Here is a 19,784-nt window from a genome sequence, read left to right as displayed (position 1 = left end):
CCTTTGGATGAAGGAATATTTGATATGAGAAGAAAGGGAGGTGTGTGCGATCCCACCTGCTGAGAGATGAGCATAGTCCTGAGTTTCCCATGATGCTCCTCTCCAGTGTTTTGCAGCAGACAGAATCTCAGACATTCAACCAAAGATGTGACGATAGCTGCACTTTCTGACGGGCTTGACGCGGCGCGCTCGCTAGAGAGACTGACACAATCAGAGCAAAGAGAAGCTGATGTTTTACTCAATACACACGTTTTTGAATATATATCAGAAAAGAAATTCAACTCTTATGAAGCGTCAAATAGAATCTCTTGTCACTTGTCTCACTAAAACCCCAACATAACTTACCAGGGCGTCTACAGGTTTGACCGAGGTAAATTTAAGACTTTTTAACACCATTTTCACACAAAATTTAAGACCAAAAAGTCACTAAGAAATCCAGCGCTGAGGTCGTGGTTGCCAGATCTGACAGGTTCCAGCCCAAACGTGATGTAAAACCCGCCAAAATGATGAAAAACCAGCCCAAATCAAACATTCTCCATATTAAAAACGTAAATTATTGAATGCATAATACATTTCAAGCTTCAAACACACCACTAAATAGCCCAAAAAAGTTCAGGCTCCAAACAAAGATTACAATTAACTTGAGTAGATTCAAGCAAATCCAATATCAGTGAGTTTATTGTGTAAGTTTATACTTTTCTCTGCCGTAATGGAAACTTTTTTGTTAATTATTTCTCCTAAATATTTAGTAAAAACCAGGAAAAGCAGCCCAGATTTTATCAATCCGCCCAGTCCTGTATTTTTCAGCCCAATTGGGTGGAAACCCGTCCAAACTGGCAACATTGACTGAGGCGTTGTCAAGCGTGTGTCTAAATACTGGTACACAAATGTATTTCTCCTCAAAATGATTTAATAAACTTTTCCCTTTTTAAAATGTAAGAACATTTTTAATGATGATGCCATATTGGCAACTTTTTTGTTAATAATTTATCCTAAATATTTAGTAAAAACCAGGAAAAGCAGCCCAAATATATATTTTTTCAGCCCAATTGGGCTGAAACTTGCCCGACCTGGCAACACAGATTCAGAACCTCCGCAGAGATTCTCCTCAAAACGGTGAAATAAACTTTTTAATCATGACTGGATACATTTACTCTAAAATCAAGACCCTTGGATTTAGATTTAAGACTTTTTAATACCATTTTCAAACTAAATTTAAGATCAAAAAGACGAGTCATTAATAAATCCAGCGAGGTTGCCAGAACTGGCTGACAGGTTCCAGCCCAAACGTGATGTAAAACCCACCGAAATAATGAAAAACCAGCCCAAATCAAACATTCTCCATGTTAAAACACCACTAAATAACCCAAAAAAAGTTAAGGCTCCAAACAAAGACTACAATTAAATTGAGTAGACTAAAGCAAATATAATATCAGTGACTTTACTGTGTAAGTTTCTACTTTTCTCTGCCATAATAGAAACTTTTTTGTTGATAATTTCTCCTAAACATTTAGTAAAAACCAGGAAAAGCAGCCCAAATATATATTTTTCCGCCCAAATGGGCTGAAACTTGCCCAACCTGGCAACACAGATTTATAACCTCCGCAGGAGATTCTCCTCAAAACGATGAATGATGAGTGGATACAATACATTCTCCCTCTAAAATTAAGACCCTTGGATTGAGATTTAAGACAAATTAAGACATTTAAAAAGGCCTTATTTTAGTGAAAAATTTAATTTTAGACTTTAAGGACCCGCGGCCCCCCTGCTCCCACCCGACACCAGCACCGATGCACACAAACACACACGACTTACCCGAGCACGAATGCGGTGAAGAAGTCGGTGTAGAAGTCCAGGTCCGGATCAGTAACTTGAGGGGGCAGTTTGCTGAGAAGCGGCATCAGATTAGGGTGCAGAGCTTTGGCCAGGCCTTTACCGCCGTCTCTCAGCAGGGACCAGAGTTTAGGCAGGAAGCCCTTCCTGGCGTTAACATGCGTCCAGCAGTCCTGGAACAGAATCCCTACACTTTAACACGATGTTTAATTATCACAAGTGAGAGATGTCTGAGAACAGCTCTTGATTTAACTCCTGTGCTCTGCCTGGTGAATAACACAACACTGAAGAGTTTCTGTAAGTTTGACCTGAACACGGAGCTAAAACAAAGTCAAAACATATCACCATTTAAAATAAGATACAAAAAAAACATTCTATTCAAAACATAGATCGAATAAACATGTAGATATGAACATTTATTAATATATGTAGACATATAGATGTATATAATGGATATAGATATGTTATATGTAGGTATGTATAGAGATATATTGAGTTATATTGTACGTACAGTATTTATATATCTATATCTCTTAATATATATTGATTTATGTTTTATAGTTTATAGATTTATAGTCATTTTTATGGATATAATTGGAGCTAAATATATGAACCAATGTATATATAACATATCTACTCTTATATAGTTAATCAAGTATATTGTTATATCATTGCTGTCTATTGTGTAGTATTATAGTAAAGTAATGATAATGTAATACTATGCATTATATTTACTTCTATTAGTACATACAGACATAGTAGCACAACTAAATGAAGGGCATTTGTTTTGTTTTCTTTTGTTTGCCTTGATTTGTTTGATTTTGACTATATTTATATATACATATAATTGAGTATTATATCACTATATTGAACAGTTATTAAAGTAGGTATGTGTGTTTTATAAGTAAGCTAAGTGTTTACTTCAATCCTACTCCGTTTGGAACATGTTAGAACACGCGAGTTCTGACTCAGACCAGAAGGAGAAAACACATTAGGCCCATTTTAAAATCCTTACACTGGCTACCTGTTAGTTTTCCTGTTGATTTTAAAGTTTTTTTATTAGTTTATAAAGCGCTACATGGGTTTGCACCAGAGTATATTTCAGAGATGTTTTTATTCTATGAACCAGGAAGATCCTCAGATCCTCTGGCTCTTCCTTTTTAGCTGTTTCCACAGAGTAGAACTAAAACATTTGCTGCTTTTAGCTACTAATATGCTCCAAAACTGTGGAACAGCCGGAGGATCGGAGAGGAGCTGGAAATGTAGACATTTTTAAATGCAGACTAAAAACTCATCTCTTAGGTCAGGCTTTTATGTAGCATCAAATTTTATAGTTTTATTCTGTTTAACATTTTTTAGAGGTATTTGTTTTATTTATTCATCTATTTCTTGTAATGTTTTTATTATTATATTTTATTGTTGTGGACTGATTATTTTTTTATCCTAAATCCTTTGAACTTTTATCATTATTTCATTTTAATTAACTAAATTGTATGTCAGTGTGCATTCTGTTTCTTTTACTTTTTGTACTTTTTTTTTTTTTTATCATGCATGTTCGAAATCAAATCTTCAAATCAAATCTAAAATCAAATGTTTCATTTTAAAAGGCGAACTTACGGGGATTGTGGAGGCGACGTGCAGAACGGCCTCCCAGACGGGCGGCAGCACGAAGGGGTCGGCGTCGTCGATGCTGAGCAGGACGGCGGGGCAGAGCCGAGCTGCTTCAGTCTGGACCAGGCCGGGGGTGAACTCACACAGGGAGCAGATCATCTCGAAGAACGCTCCTCTCACCTGCCGAGCAGCACGCAGGCATTAACCACATATTATACTAAGATTACTGCAGGTGGATTACATGGCATTTCATTGACATTCCTTCAGATGCACCGATTGATATTTTCACAGCCATTTCAGATTTCCGATTTCTCCGAGTGTACTCCTTATCGGTATCAATATTTATCTATACTCTTATCGATATCACGACATGTAATTTAGTGTATTACGGTAAACATAACATATATCAGCGGTGCTAAAATTGATAAAGCATTCTCCTGAGTAAATTAACTCCCAACTTAACCTGTTCACTCCTAGGGATTTTGGATGTGAATTTCGCCTGAACAGGCCTATCCAAATTAAATCAACAATATCTCCACAATAATAATGTATTATATTATACAATATGTATAATCTTTGTTCTCAATGGATAGCTAAGACCTCCCAGCATACATTTCCAGTGTCAGAAAAATTGTGAATGTTCACATGCCTGAGCAAATTGTGATAAACCAAAAAAAAGAGATTTTTATCCTTTTATCCTTTTATCTAATTTCTTTTTTAGTTTGCACAGTGGAAAACACTGCTAATCCCTGCTGATACCTATGGCAAGCCGTTTAATATTTAACAGCTAGACTGGATATGTGTTACAGATATCCGCAATTTACGACAGAGTATTAGTGACAAACTATGACAAAAGACAAATTTGAAATTACCAGAATACAGAAAGAATCGGTTTCACAAACAAGAAAATACTTAATCTTTTGGAACATCAGCATCAAATTATTATCAGTGTAAGGATTTTAAAACTATTGTGCAAACGACTGCATCTATTTCCAAGAAGGAACCACACAGACTTGGAGGAAATTGCGTCTTTTGTGGAAGAGGAAAATCTTTATAATCATCCTCATTGTTTCCTGAGAAACAACAAAATCTCTTTGAATGAAGCGGATGGAACCACCGATACTTGCAGTCACCACTACTATACTATACTATACCAGACAGCTCCGCTTCCACAAAAGACGTATGTTCCTGAGTTCTCATAAATTACAACTTTATTCTCATAAATGACCACGTTATTCTCGTAATATTACGGCTTTATTGTCGCAACATTATGACTTTATTCTCATATTATTATGACTTTATTCTCGTAATTTCCAATTTCTTTTTTATCTTAGTTTGGCCCTAATACTCTTCCTATTCAGAGAGCATTTCAGATATCTACAATTACATTCTTCCTATCCACAATTGTCATTCTGCCTGGGACAAATGACCTCACTTTCGCAGTCATGTGTGTGGGGTCTCTAATAACAGATATCTACAATTCAGTTGCAGATATCTGCAATGTCAATTACGGATATCTGCCACTGAATTACGACTAGCTGTAATTCCAGTTTCAGATATCTGCGATTTAATTCTGACTAGTCCTAATTCCAGTTCAAGATATCTTTAATTCCCCTCAATTCAAGATATCTACATCGTCCCTTTTAGATATCTTAAATTAAGTTTTTACTAGTCAGAACGAAGTTGTAGAGATCTCAAACTGGAATTACGGATAGTCATAATTTAACACTAGATATCTGTAATCAAGTTATAGATATCTTGAAATGAATTTTAATTAGATATATCTCAAATTGGAGATATCTTTAACTTCCATTCTGACTAGTCAAAATGAATTTATAGATATCTTGAATGACAATTCTGACTAGTCACAATGTAATTACGACTAGTCAGAATGCAGTTGTAGATATCCGCAATGTGTATGTATGTATATATATATATATATATATATATATATATATATATATATATATATATACACACACACACACACACAGACACATACATACACTGGTACTTTTCAAAAACTTGATCATATGTTGACTTCTCTTCTTAAAATTTTAAATCGTGCTCTTTATTTATGTTTCAATGTCTCTGTAAAGCACTTTGAGTCCCTGTGTTGTTGCATTACTACGTACCTGTGGCGTCTTGTGTTTGCTGAACTTCCAGAACTTTGCTGCACCGACTAGATCTGCTAATCGTTCCTCCAGCGCGGCTCTGTCGCTCTGGAGCAGCAGGGAGAGCAGCCTCTTCACCCCCAACAGGGAACTGGTCAACATGCGGACGTACTTGGCCTCCCTCTCCTCCTCCGTCACGTTTCTAGAAGACAGGTCTCTCAGGTACGTCTCACGTGGAACATGTAATAATTGTGAAGAGGTGTAGGCACAAAAAAGCTAAAAGAAGCTCCGTCTAAACCTACTGTGGGTCACTCAGCGTGTCTGCCGTCTCCTTTAACAGAATATCTTGAAGTACCTGCATGAGAAACACGATCATTTAAGTGCAGCTCAGTACTATGGAGCATAACTCCACACGTCAGCGTTAGGGCCAATCCCAATACACCCCCTACTTTCTACCACTAGCCCTAAAAATGAAGCCACAAATTTTAGGGCCCTTGTAATCTTCCCAGGGCCCTGTCCCAATACTCCCACTACCCCTACTTTTTAGCACTAACCCTAAATTTTGCTTGCTACGTCACTGCGTGGTTTACGTTCAGGTACGTAAGCGACTGCGTAGTTACGTTTGCACATACGTCACCATATCAGGAAGCTGAGAGATAAAAGCTGTTTTAATTTCAGCTGTAGCGCTGTTAATATGCCACTTTATTACGTTTTAATATTTTTTCCAGGCGTAAAAGTAACTGTTAAGATCCCCAACCTGGGCTCAGTTTATCCAAATAACCTGTTAAGAAATTTGATCCGATGTTTTCGGGGAATATCTAGAGCCGCCGGCTCGAGAGCTGATTTATGGTTCCGCATAGGGCTGTGCGATTAATCGATTTTAAATCGGATTTACTAATCACAATCGATGTTAAAAAAAGAAAAATCGGTTTTCCTTTTTTGCAGCTGACTGCATTACAGACAGAGCTCGTCTAGTCATCTTTGTTTGGTCAAGAAAATTGTAAATGTTGCCACTTTACTAAACTCAAGGAGGATTTACAGTATCTTTCAATTGCACTTCATTCCCAATAGGGAAATTTGTTTGCTATTTTTCTTTAAAAATAAAGATAAAATATTTGAAACAATTCATTCCATTGTCTTTCGTAGTTTTACCAAAAAAATTGAAATTGAAAATCGGGTTTTCAGAGAAAAAAAAAAAAAAAAAAAAAAAAAAAATCTGGATTTTATTTTTGTCCAAAATCGCCCAGCCCTAGTTCCGCATTAAATCGTCGTAGATCCTACGGTGTAGGATACGCGTCGCTGCGTAACCTACGCCGTAGGCTCTGCGTTGGTGTAACGCGGAACCATAAATCAGCCTTTATTCTGGCGAGATCTGAAAAAAAACGAGGTAGCGAGTGATTATGTACATTCACTGAGTGAATATTATGAAAGTCAAATATATATTTCTCGCTAGAAATGTAATCCAAACGCATTTTTATGCAGAAACTAACTCAAAATATTGATTTTATTCACTAAAAAATAAGAAAAATGTCCGCCATGTTTTTTCGTTTGATTCAGTCTGCAAATGACCACGAAAAGCATTCTGGGAAATTTTCTCTAACCCTCGGTCATCTAGTGTGCATCTGAAAACCCTCGCTCTATAGGGCTAGTTTCATACACAATACCCCTCGATATGTGCACTACCCCTAGGTAGGAAAAGTAAGGGTAGGGGGGGATTGGGACTGGGACTTAAAGTCCCCCGTTACAACCTACCATGAGGATTTCATCCTTGCAGAAGCCGAGAGCCTCGGGCTGCTTGGGGGGAGAGAAGGCGGCCTGAAAGGCCTGGCAGGCGGCCGAGGCGGCAGGCGTGTACGTGTCGCACTGGGACAGGATCCAGTGGCCCATCAGACTCTTCAGGTGAGGCGCCAGGCTGCGCCGCACCTTCAGCACCAGCTGCTCGAAGGCCTGCTGCGTGGCCTCCCTGATGCGCCGGTCGTGGTCCTAACAGACAACGATGAAGCTTGAGAACACGTACGGCCTTCAGAGCCACAGAATAATGACAGTACCGTATTTTCTGGACTACAAGCAGCTACTTTTTTCATAGGTTTTGAACCGTGCAGCTTATACAAAGGTGCGACTATTCTGTGGATTTTTCTTCCACCGCTCGGGTTGCTCTAACTGGAATTGGAATTAAAACTAAGACAAAATAAATGTAAAGAAGAATACGCTACTTCTTCTTTAGCAGATAGAAGTAGGTAGAAGCAGATTTCAAACAGATAAATATATAAATAAATACCGGTTATTTCTCTTGGTTCTGTCCCGTTTTAATCAGCAAAGTTGCTGCCGTGTTAAAAGACACTGTTAGGAAAGGATCTATTTAGGTACAAACATGTACATCATTTACAGTTTAAAATCATTCTGTACATGTAGTAAATATTTAATCTAACAACATAAATATCTGCGGCTTGCATATCTTTTTTTTTTTTTTTTTTAAATAGAGCGGATGCGGTATGCAGGTGCGGCTTATAGTCCAGAAAATATGGTAATAACCTGCTCACCACTGATATCTTGCAGTAAATCCGGGGCCAGTAGGGCAGGACTCCTTTCACCTCCTCAGCATCTCTTTCCTGACACATGGAGCCAAAGTCCTGCACAGCCTGAGGAGATAATAATAATAATAATGATAATAATAATAATAATAATAATAATACATTTAATTTATACAGCCCTTTTAAAATATATTAAAGACACTTCACAGACACAAAGACAAAACATCGAGAGCAAGAAAAAAAGCGTCTGTAAAAAAGACCAACATTAACACTTTCACCCTTAAAGGTATTGTGACATCATTTTTAACATGCTTTTAACACTATTAAAAGTCTTGGCCAACATCCCTCAAATGTGTCTAAAAGAGTGTAACAAGAAAAACTTCACTCTAGTACTCTTTTCCTGGCTTTTTATTACAGTGTTTTTTTGCCCCGTGAAAAACGCTTCCTTTTCCCCCTTTCCTGTCAATCATTGCTCCGCTCCTCCTCCAAACCTCCTCCAACCAACCGCTACACACTTCTGCCGGCGTCTCCACACACACGCGCGCACACCGAATCACAAACACCGACACACAGCCCAGACAGCGCGACTACAGCCCGAGGATGAAGTCCAACCGGGACCAGAGGACCGGGACCGCAGCTCCCCGCCAGCAATACGCTCACAGCGGCGTCGGGGGAGCGACAGGCGAAGCATGCACGGAAAAGCAGCACGGCGAAGCAGACAGTCCACAGCAAACAATCATAAAAATAAAAGGCATGCAAGCAGCAGTGTCTCCTTATCTTAAGTCCAGTCAGTGGCCGCGGGTCTTCTTAGCAGTTCTCCTCCGGTGATTAGAACAGAAGAGGCTCTAAACAGCTCCGTGTTAAGCCTGATTTATGGTTCCGCGTTAAATCGACGCAGAGCTTACGCCGTAGGGTTCAGCGTACGGTGCGCGTCGCCGCGTAACCCTACGCCATAGGCTCTGCGTCGGTGTAACGCGGAACCATAAATCAGCCTTTATGGTGCGCTGGAGAGGAGAGGAGGCAGGGAGCTGGGTGGAGGGGGCGGTGATTTAGCGGGTCGTTACGTAACGGCCCGCCACCAAACCAGGTGCGCCGTTTTTGCACAGTTATGCGGAAAATCCCAGAAAGCACACAATACACTGAATGTTAAAAGTTCGTTGTTTTTTGGGTGTAATTGATGTCAAGACACCCAACAAAACACAAAAAATCAAGAAAAATGTGTTTTTCATGTCACAATACCTTTAAGACACCTATGCCTGTCAGTGATAATATTGTTAACACTGTTTATCTGCCCTGTGACTGCAATAGCTAGGCAAAAATCTTTTCATTGGATGACTTATTTTTTTTGGTCACTGCCAATAACAGCAGTCCAACCAGTATCTCAAATTATTTTCATTGCAGCCAACTTCAAGGAGTTCCCAGGTGATTTACTATCGACTGGGCTCTGAAAACTCACTCCAACATCCTGATGTTTTTCAGAAACATCATATTCAATCAGACACCTGAATATTTTTTCAACCAATTACGAAATACTACAGACAGACGTAACCATGACACCAGAAATGCCTGATACCTCCAACTCCGAGAACTAATCTACTCAAACACTCAGTTATTTATCGTTCAATAATGTCCTGGAACTCTTTACCTCCTCACATATCTGGCTCACAAGACAAATTAACTTTTAAAAAACGACTTAAGGCTCACCTAATGCTGCAGACCATATGACTGGGAATTTATTATTGATATTGAAATTAGTAGAATTATTATAATGATAGCAGTGACTGAAAATATATTACTAATGTATGGTATTATTAGTGCTATTATAGTGTATTAGTATAATTATAGTGTTATTAATATATTATGATTTAATGCATATATAACTGATGTGTGTGTGTTATTGTTGTTGTTGTTATTATAAATGTAGTTATGCTAGGAATGTATGACTGTATGTATTTATGTCTTAGATGTTATCTTTTCTGTAATATTTTACGTACTTTATGGACCCCAGGAAGATTAGTGGTCGCCAAGGCGGCAGCTAATGGGCATCCATCCAATAAACAAATCTTCTTGAAGATACTGCGTTTGGATTGTGGAGCAGAAACACTTCGTTCTGACAGCTGGTATCTTTAAAGAAAGGACAGATGTGGATCTAAAACTCACCTTGAGTCTGGTGACCCCGTCCCTCTTGGACAGCTTCCTCAGCACCAGTCTGAAGTCGGCGTCCACCAGGTGGTCGATGTCCTCGGCTCCGTGGACCGCGGGGACGTAGCTGAGCTCCACGGCCGCGGAGCCGAACCCCACGAAGCCCGGGATGGAGCCTCCCTCCCGGGCCAGGACCTCGGCGGCCCGCCCGCTGCTGGACGGCTGTACGGTGGGGAGAATGAATGAATACTTTATTACAGACTCAAAAGGTTCCATATAAAATACATAAAAATTACAGGTCACACATTGAAATACATGCAAACATCTGTTCCAATGTTTCCACCTTGTATCACTCCGTTTGATGTTAGTGAGTGCAGTTATTAGACAATTTTCCCATTCATGGAGTCGACACATACATTTAAACATATTATTGCTTAATGGCTTTTTTCCCCCTTACATTACTTTTACTTTCATACTTTAAGTAGTTTTGAAACCAGTACTTTTATACTTTTACTTGAGTAAAAAACTTCAGTTGATACTTAAACTTCTACAGGAGTATTTTTAAACTCTAGTATCTATACTTCTACCTGAGTAATGAATGTGAATACTGAAGACACCTCTGTTGGTGGAAAAGGTGCAATAGTCCAGTCAACACAACTGTTATTATTTTATTCATTTTATTATGTATTAAAGTACTTGAATTTACTTTAAGATTATTTTAATTTAAGCTATTTTTTATTAATTTTAATTAATTTTATCGATTTAATTTGCCTGAAGATGATTATTTTGTACTTTTGTCTGTTTGAATGGTTGTGTTAATAAAATAAATCAGACGTTACTCAACAGTTACTCAGTACTTGAGTAGTTTTTTCACCAAGTACTTTTTTACTTTTACTCAAGTAATTATTTGGATGACTAATTTTTACTTCTACTTGAGTCACATTATTCTGAAGTAACAGTACTTTTACTTGAGTACAATTTTTGGCTACTCTACCCAGCTCTACTAGGGAGTAAAACACAGTAAAATTGTAGCTCTACAAAGGTATAAAACCATTAGGTAGCATGTTTTATCAGGACATGTGTTCTGGTTATCAAACCGTGTTTTTGTGACGGATCAAACCACGTGACATCTAAAGTGTGAAGTTTACCAGCTTGTGTGTGTCTGTTTGTCTGTTTTCATCGCTGCCCAACTCACCCGAACATTTCCTTTCGTCCTCTGTTTGTTTTTACCCCCCATGGGTACGCGCTGAGCCTTAAACCGTAGTTTTATCCGTGGTGTTTTTGTGCTCCGTGGCGATAAAAGCTCAACCGTCTCGTAACCCGGAAATAAGGAAGTCACTGTGACGTCATCTCCTCCTTCAGCGCGTTCAGGACGCGTAAAAAAAATAAAAAAAATAAGACCCGTTTAAAAGTTGACCAAAATATGGAGTTTATCATTCAAAAGTTAAAATTAAAACACATATATGTGTTATATAGCTATATTAAAAAAATGCAGAAAATATAAAATCAGAAATAGGTTTCACGTTTTCTTAATGTTTTGCATTTTCATTAGAGGAAAACCCGACTTTACGATTTCCTACTGGACCTAAAGGCAGCATAAACCAATGTTTATTCACGTGTAAATACTGACGCTCCTTATTGTGGTTACATCATTGTGACATATTTCACTAAAAAACGTCATTTTATGGTCACAGTCATTGTTATTGCTTATCTGGACTAAAAAGAAGACAGCGACTTGCTCTCAATCCTAAAATAAAAGTGTGAGGGTTTAAGACAAAAATATATAAATATACAAAAAAATATATACAGGACTGTCTCAGAAAATTAGAATATTGTGATAAAGTCCTTTATTTTCTGTAATGCAAAAATGTCATACATTCTGGATTCATTACAAATCAACTGAAATATTGCAAGCCTTTTATTATTTTAATATTGCTGATCATAGCTTACAGATTAAGAAAACTCAAATATCCTATTTTAAAAAATTAGAATATTCTGGGAATCTTAATCTTAAACTGTAAGCCATAATCAGCAATATTAAAATAATAAAAGGCTTGCAATATTTCAGTTGATTTGTAATGAATCCAGAATGTATGACATTTTTGTTTTTTTAAATTGCATTACAGAAAATAAAGAACTTTATCACAATATTCTAATTATCTGAGACAGTCTTGTATATTTATATAGCATCTATTATAACAGAAGTTGTCTCTAGGATCTTTCCAGAGACTCAGAACATGACACATACATACATACATTAACATAAACAGTGGCAGGTAAAAACTCTCCTAGTGGGAGAAAAACTTTATTGCTTATAAGGACTAAAAAGAAGACAAAAACTTGCTCTCAATCCTAAAATAAAATGAGCGTGTGAGGGTTTAAGACAAAAGAAAATATATATATACATATACTGTATAGTGTATATCATCCTCCCCAGAAGAGGTTGAGGGGAATAGTTATATGAACATGAACAAAAATCAACATCTTACTCAGTTTAAACAACACTTTATGAATCCCAAAGGATAAAGTTGTTGTTGCAGTATAAGTCATAAATAGATATCAATAAAGAGAGTAAATAGCCAACTCATTGCCTAGAGTCATTATGTAAGGCTTGTAAAAATAAATGACCCTTTATATCATTGTATTACAGGAAACACCTGATTGTTAGAGGTTGGTTTATTCACTTATTTAATGACTGTGGTGTGTAGAAGTGTGGTGTTCTCAGTTATGTTTCTCAAATGACGTGAGCCCCAACTCAAAGGGGGTGCCAGAGTTTTTTCATGTATTAGAAGATGATGTGTTCAGGATTTTAGTCTCATTTTACACAGCAGTTGTGCTACACTGGAACAAAAAAAAGGCGACACATTGAGCTGCTGCCACTCCCAACAACCTCAACCACGACCCCCCTCATAAATATATACCTTTAGATTAAAATAATAATAATCATAAAGCAAACAAACTGGCTAATTTAATAGCTGTAAGGTCCACTTAGATGTGGTAATTGAGGACTAAAGTCATCAATCATCTAAATGGAACACAGCAAATGCAATGTTCAAAGCAAAGAATAATTCATTACCGGGACAAATACAGGGGGTATTTTCTGAAAGAGAGGGAGCTACAACCTCAGTGGTCAGTTTAATTTTAAACTTCTCAACAGACGCACAAACACTGAAGAGTTTCTGTATGTTCGACCTGCGGAGGAAACTGGAACAGCCTGAACTTGGAGCTAAAACAAAGTCAAAACATATCACCATTTAGAAAAAGATACAAAGAAACATTCTATTCAAAATACAGAATAAACAAAATAAAATAAACATGTATATAAATATAAACATGTATATATGTACATTTAATATATGTAGATATATAGACTTATATTATGGATATAGATATGTCATATGTAGGTATGTATATGGATCTTCTCGTTTTAAAACTTATTTTTATTCTTTGGCTTTTAATCCAGCATGAGAGTTGTGTGGTCTCTGTCTTGTCTTTTATGTTTATGAATCACTGGTTGTTGTCTGTCTGGTGTGTTTTTATTTCGTGCTTTTATGTGCTCTTATCTATTTTACTCTGTTTTTAGTTTTTACTATTTTATTATGTCTTGCTTTACTCATTGTGCAGCACTTTGGTAACCTTGTTGATTTTAAAATGTGCTATATAAATAAAGTGGATTGGATTGGAGATATATTGAGTTATATTATAAGTACAGTATTTGTGTATCTATATCTCTATTAATACTGATTTATAGTTATATGTAGATATGTCGATATATTTATAGTAATTTTTTATAATTGGAGGTAAATATATGAACCAGTATATACAGCATATCTACTCTTATATAGTTATTCAAGTATATTGTTATATCATTGCTGTCTATTGTTCTCTATTATATTGTAGTATTATAGTAAAGTAATGATAATGTAATACTATGCATTATAATTACTTCTATTATTACATACAGACATAGTAGCACAACTAAATGCTGAGCGTTTGTGTTGTTTTCTTTTGTTTGCCTTAATTTGTTGATTTTGACTATATTTATATATACATATAATTGAGTATTATATCACTGTATAGAACAGTTATTGAAGTAGGTATGGGTGTTTTATAAGTAAGTTTATCGAAACTCTTGTTATATGTAAGAATGTATATAAGATATCAGATATATATATATTTGTATTCTGTTTTTTTTTTACTTTTTTGTACTCTTTTTTTTTTAATCATGCATGTTCGAAATCAAATCTTCAAATCAAATGGGAGAAAAACAAAGTGTATAGATGACCTGCAGGGTCCCATTCATCAGTAAAATATGCAACTCACCTCAAGGAGAGGAAATATTATTTTTCTACTTTTATCCTGTCACTAAAACATCAAAACCATAAGTAAACTAAATTGTGTGATTCAGTAATCCAGAGTATTGTTTGTGTGGAACCTCGTTCTTTCTTGGAAATCCCACTTACCTGTAAATTACCTGTAAAGTAAAATGCAGGGAAGAAAAATTATCACGTTTTCTCCAGCACTAAAATCAATCAATTAAATCCTATTCAGACTGTACTTTTTAAATCTACATTTTTATCAATATTTAAATTTTAGGTTTCAAAAGAACCTACTGTGAACATATCTGTGACTTGTACACAAGTTTTAAGGTGATCGTGTTATTGTTCTTCATGCACCCCGTTTATTTCACGTTTACACGACTTCCTTGGAAGAACTTCCTGTAAATTTGTCTACAAGCAGATACGAGTGACATAAAAATAAAATAATCAGTTTCAAAACACTCGTGGCCTCGGTCTCAGTGTCCTTGACAATTATACATCTGGGCACATGAATCATTTCTAATCAAAGTCAACGCAGTAAAGTGACAGGGACAAAAAGTTAAAGTGTTGAAAAATACATTTTATTTGTTAAATAATTGGCTAGCATGGCGACTTACCGCCTCTGTTTTATTATCTCTTACAATAGTCAAAATACATGTCCAAGTGCTGTTTTAGGTCAGATATTTGATAAGGCTCCAGGAAACACACGCAGGTCCACTCGCAGACTTAAATACACATTCAGAAATGATCAAGAGTAATTCACTTTTCTTGCTTTTGAATTGTTAAAAAAAAAAGACCCTCCCCCCAGACATTTTTGTGTGTACTGTTGCCGTCTGCTCCAATGAGATTAGAGTTTCACCACAGAGATTGTAAAAAAAATTAAAACAAAAGAAATGGACATAATCATCCGTTAACAGACAAGAAGCCGGCGGAGAAATTCCTTAAAGCGCCATTGTTGATGCGTCAGAGACTCCAAAACATCTCTGGCTACTTCTACTCAAACTCATTAAATACTCTACACCAGGGGTCGGCAACTCAAAATGTTGAAAGAGCCATATTGGACCAAAAACACAAAAAACAAATATGTCTGGAGCCGCAAAAAATGAAAAGCCTTGTATAAGACTTAGAATGAAGGCAAATGTCAAGAAAAAAGTCGAAATGTCGAGAAAAAAGTCGAAATGTCGAGAAAAAAGTCGAAATGTCGAGAAAAAAGTTGAAATGTCGAGATTAATGTTGAAATACAATCTCGAGAAAAAAGTCGAAATGTCGAGAGAAAAGTCGAAATGTCGAGAAAAAAGTCGAAATGTTGAGAAAAAGGCGAAATGTTGAGAAAAAAGCCGAAATGTCGAGAAAACAGTCAAAATTTCGAGAAAAAAGTCGAAATGTCGAGAAAAAAGTCGAAATGTTGAGAAAAAAATTGAAATGTCGAGGAAATAGTCACAATTTTGAGAAAATAAGTCGAAATGTCAAGAAAAAAGTCGAAATGTTGAGAAAAAAGTTGAAATGTCGAGATTAATGTTGAAGTACAATCTCGAGAAAAAAGTCGAAATGTAGAGGAAAAAACTCGAAATGTCGAGAGAAAAAAGCCGAAATGTCGAGAAAAGTCAAAATTTCGAGAAAAAAGTCGAAATGTCGAGATTAAAAAGGAAAGGTAAAATGAAGAAAAAAAGAGAAAAAAAGGAAGAAAAAAAGAGAAAAAAAGAAAAAAAAGAAGAAAAAAAAGAAAAAGAGAAAAAAAAAGGATAAAAAAAAGGTCAAACATTTTTGAAAAAGCTCCAGGAGCCACTAGGGCAGCGCTAAAGAGCCGCATGCGGCTCTAGATCCGCGGGTTGCCGACTCCTGCTCTACACCAAAACAAAATATGGATTTTTTTCACATTATTTCATTAGATTGAGCACTTTTGATCAGTGTGTTTCTGAAAACAAGATATTCATCCTTGAACAAGGTCTGTACCTTCATCCAGTCGGCTTTTACCACCACTGGATCCTCTTATTCATTAAATAAAGGTCTATCTATCTATCTATCTATCTATCTATCTATCTATCTATCTCTCTTCATCCAAACACTCCTCAAAAGACTTCATGAACCCCAGCCGGATGTCAAGGTGAGTTTGTCCAGATTTTATTTCAGTCTATGTTGCCGGCCGTGAATTGAACAGAGGTAAAACAAAAAAATAGGTTCCGATACAACAAACTGAAAAGTTTTTCACAAAATTAAAAGCTATAATTTGAAAAAGAAGAGAAAAAATAAAGGAATGTGGTATATTCTGACTGATTAAAACAGCTAAACCTTAGTGTTGCGTAATCACCTCATCCCAAGTGTAAACCAACGTGGTAGGAAAATAAAATCACACGCATCATTCAGAACATTCATGACTGGTGTTTGATTTCTGATTAGGAATAACAAAGTGGATTAAAAGCGTGACATCCTGCAGTCAAATGGCAAGAAACTACATAAACTCAGAGTCCTGGACGTTATTATCTGTTTGTTTTAGCTGGTTGTTGACTGAACATTTACTCAACTTCCAGGTGGAGCAACGTTTTTCTGTTTGCGTTGGAAAGTTTCTGGAGTGGGAGTGTGATTGAAACGTCGCTGATAGTTTAGCGCTCTGATAGGCTCGGACGAGGGCTCGGACCTCCGTGAAGTTATTCTCAGGTTGCATAATGGCTGTTACACGAGCACCCACTCAGCCCGACTGGACTTGACTCTCCCCGGTTTTGTGCTGGGATTGGTTTGTTTGGTAGCAACGCATTTCCGGTTCCAGACTGCACCATCCCCGCCATTTTTAAACATCTTGTTGTTGTACACGGACAGAACATTGGCCACGGTTACACAGTGTTTTTTAATTCGGAATTACCGTATTGGCCTGAATATAAGACGGTGTTTTTTGCATTGAAATAAGACTGAAAAAGTGGGGGTCGTCTTACATTCGGGGTCTAGACGTTATACCCATTCACACCGCTAGATGGCGCCAGATATCTTTAAAGCGAATGCTGAATTAATTCCCCAGGCCAAAGCGAACTCCTGTCACGAAGAATAAAAATAAAAAATAGTATAAGAAAGAAAAGAGAAGAAAATAAGAGAAGAGATAACAGAAAGTGGAGAAACGTAGCAACAATCTGGAGAAAAGAGGGTGGAAGTTCGGCAGGTAAACCGGCAGCTGAGGAGAAGTTATGATGCAAACTTCAAGGTAATGTTTTCAAATAGTCAAAATAACATGCTTTTTCTCTCGAATATATTGTTATAATCATTTGTTTCAGACGTACTGTAATTATTTTCTGTATAAAAATTGAATTTGGTGTTTAAAAAGTCTTTCTTCAAACTTGAGTCTTGAAAAAGAGGGGGTCGTCTTATAATCGGGACAATACGGTAATTATTCAGAATTGAACTATTTTCCTTGGAGTTTACATGGAAATAGTAATTCCGAATTGAGGTTTACATGGAAAACACGTTTGATCGACTTTATCCAATTCCCCTTAAGGTCTGGGGGTTGGGAAGGTTCTGATTGGATAGGGGGGGGACCGGAAGTTAAACTACCGGAAGAAAAACAAACTTAGCTGCTACAACTTTGAAAAGCTCACAATTTCTATGTTTCCTGCCATCTGTTCTTTTAATTATTTCCAGGTCCTCCAAGCTATTTATAAAATAAATGGTCTCTGCTCTTGACCAGCGTTTACTGCTGCTGCATCTTGAAACTTTGTTTCAAAAACCAGCCCAGCACGGAATATAAGCATCATGGAGACAGACGGGCGAGAGAACGAGCAGAAAGAAAGACCGGAATTATTTTAAAGAGGAATGAGTGGATATATGATGGCAGAATTATTCTTTTCGGATTTAAAATCGGAATAAACCAGCCACTTACTTCGGAATTAAGTTTAACTCAGAATGGCCATTTTCATTCAGAATTAGGTGTTTACATGGTAATTTTTACTCATTTTAAATGGGATTTAATTTTAATTCTGAATTAAACTTCCCATGTAAACGCACTCATTATCAACATGGACCAAGTCGAGGAGCGACTCATTGAGGAAGTCCGTAAAAAAAACCCAGGGGTTGGAGTCAGACGTCTGAGTCAGGATGTGACATCAGAGAAAGAGATTCTTGTTCATTTTATTCCAGCAGCAACGGCAGCAGAAGTCTGTTTGGTGATCCAACTCTGAGGTGCAGATGTTCATAAACCTGGTGCTGAGGAGAGAATTAAAAAGGGATCTAGACGGGAGATAAGGAACGACCAGATCTACCAGGAGCTCTGTCACTTCATAGCTGCTCACGGCTCCAGCTGACTTTTCAGCAGCGCCGAGACAAACTAAAAAAGATTAAAAAGCGCTTGAAGCTTCTCTCTCTCTCACTTTTTAACTTGGTATCGAACACAAGCCACAGACCCAGCAGCACATCTATCATCTCCTCCAGGTTCTACATCTTTAGTGTTGTTGTCTTCTTCCTTTAGATCAGGGGTCGGCAACCCAAAATGTTGAAAGAGCCATATTGGATCAAAAACACAAAAAACATACATGTCTGGAGCCGCAAAACATTAAGTCTTGTATCAGCCTTAGAATGAAGGCAACACATGTTGCATTTTTCATTATTAGTTAGAACTGGGGGAAGATTAATTTTTTTTCATTATGCACTTCGAGAAAAAAGTCGAAATGTCGAGAAAAAGTCCAAATTTCAAGAAAAAAAGTCGAAATGCCGAGATTAATGTTGAAGTACAATCTCGAAAAAAAAGTTGAAATGTCGAGAAAAAAGTCGAAATGCCGAGATTAATGTTGAAATTTCAAGAAAAGTCAAAATTTTGAGAAAAAAGTTGAAATGTCGAGATTAAAGAAAAAAGGAAAGGAAAAAGGAAGAAAGAGGAAAAAAGGAAAAAAAAGGGAAAAAGAAGAAACAAAGGAAAAAAAGAGAAAAACAGGAAAGAAAAAAGGAAAAACAGAAGAAAAAAAGGGGAAAAAAAGGGAAAAAAAGGAGAGAAAAAGGGAAGAAAAAAAAGGTCAAACATTTTTGAAAAAGCTCCAGGAGCCACTAGGGCGGCGCTAAAGAGCCGCAGGTTGCCGACCCCTGGTTTAGACACAATCAAATACGTCTAAAAAGAAACGAGGGCGAGGCGAGTGGAGTCGGGCTGAGTAGGTTCTGGTGTAAAAGCGCCATAAGAAGCTCGTACCGACACATCCGTCCAGGGAGACGATACAAGATCACAGGAAAAAAAAAAAAAAAGTGTATTTATACTCCTTTTGACA

At 37.0% G+C, this 19,784-nt stretch overlaps 1 protein-coding gene across 1 annotated transcript in view; it reads right to left on the bottom strand.

Moving 5' to 3' along the window:
• The window catches only part of ltn1 (listerin E3 ubiquitin protein ligase 1), a 50,357-nt gene extending 38,816 nt beyond the window's left edge, over positions 1 to 11,541 (bottom strand). The window contains exons 1-9 of the mRNA XM_061740627.1: positions 11,427 to 11,541; positions 10,250 to 10,453; positions 8,099 to 8,197; positions 7,311 to 7,541; positions 5,861 to 5,913; positions 5,580 to 5,760; positions 3,451 to 3,624; positions 1,816 to 2,006; positions 57 to 201 (exon numbers count right to left, since the gene is read on the bottom strand). Coding sequence (XP_061596611.1) covers positions 57 to 201; positions 1,816 to 2,006; positions 3,451 to 3,624; positions 5,580 to 5,760; positions 5,861 to 5,913; positions 7,311 to 7,541; positions 8,099 to 8,197; positions 10,250 to 10,453; positions 11,427 to 11,468 — 1,320 coding nt within the window. The 5' untranslated portion in view covers positions 11,469 to 11,541. The remainder of the gene's footprint in view (positions 1 to 56; positions 202 to 1,815; positions 2,007 to 3,450; positions 3,625 to 5,579; positions 5,761 to 5,860; positions 5,914 to 7,310; positions 7,542 to 8,098; positions 8,198 to 10,249; positions 10,454 to 11,426) is intronic.
• Positions 11,542 to 19,784: the final 8,243 nt, after the last annotated feature.

The sequence above is a fragment of the Cololabis saira genome, chromosome 14 (genome assembly GCF_033807715.1).
Source record: "Cololabis saira isolate AMF1-May2022 chromosome 14, fColSai1.1, whole genome shotgun sequence".
In the NCBI taxonomy this organism is placed as follows: domain Eukaryota; kingdom Metazoa; phylum Chordata; class Actinopteri; order Beloniformes; family Belonidae; genus Cololabis; species Cololabis saira.
The sequence above is the reverse complement of the archived record's forward strand: the minus strand, read 5'-3'. Positions and strand labels throughout refer to the sequence as shown.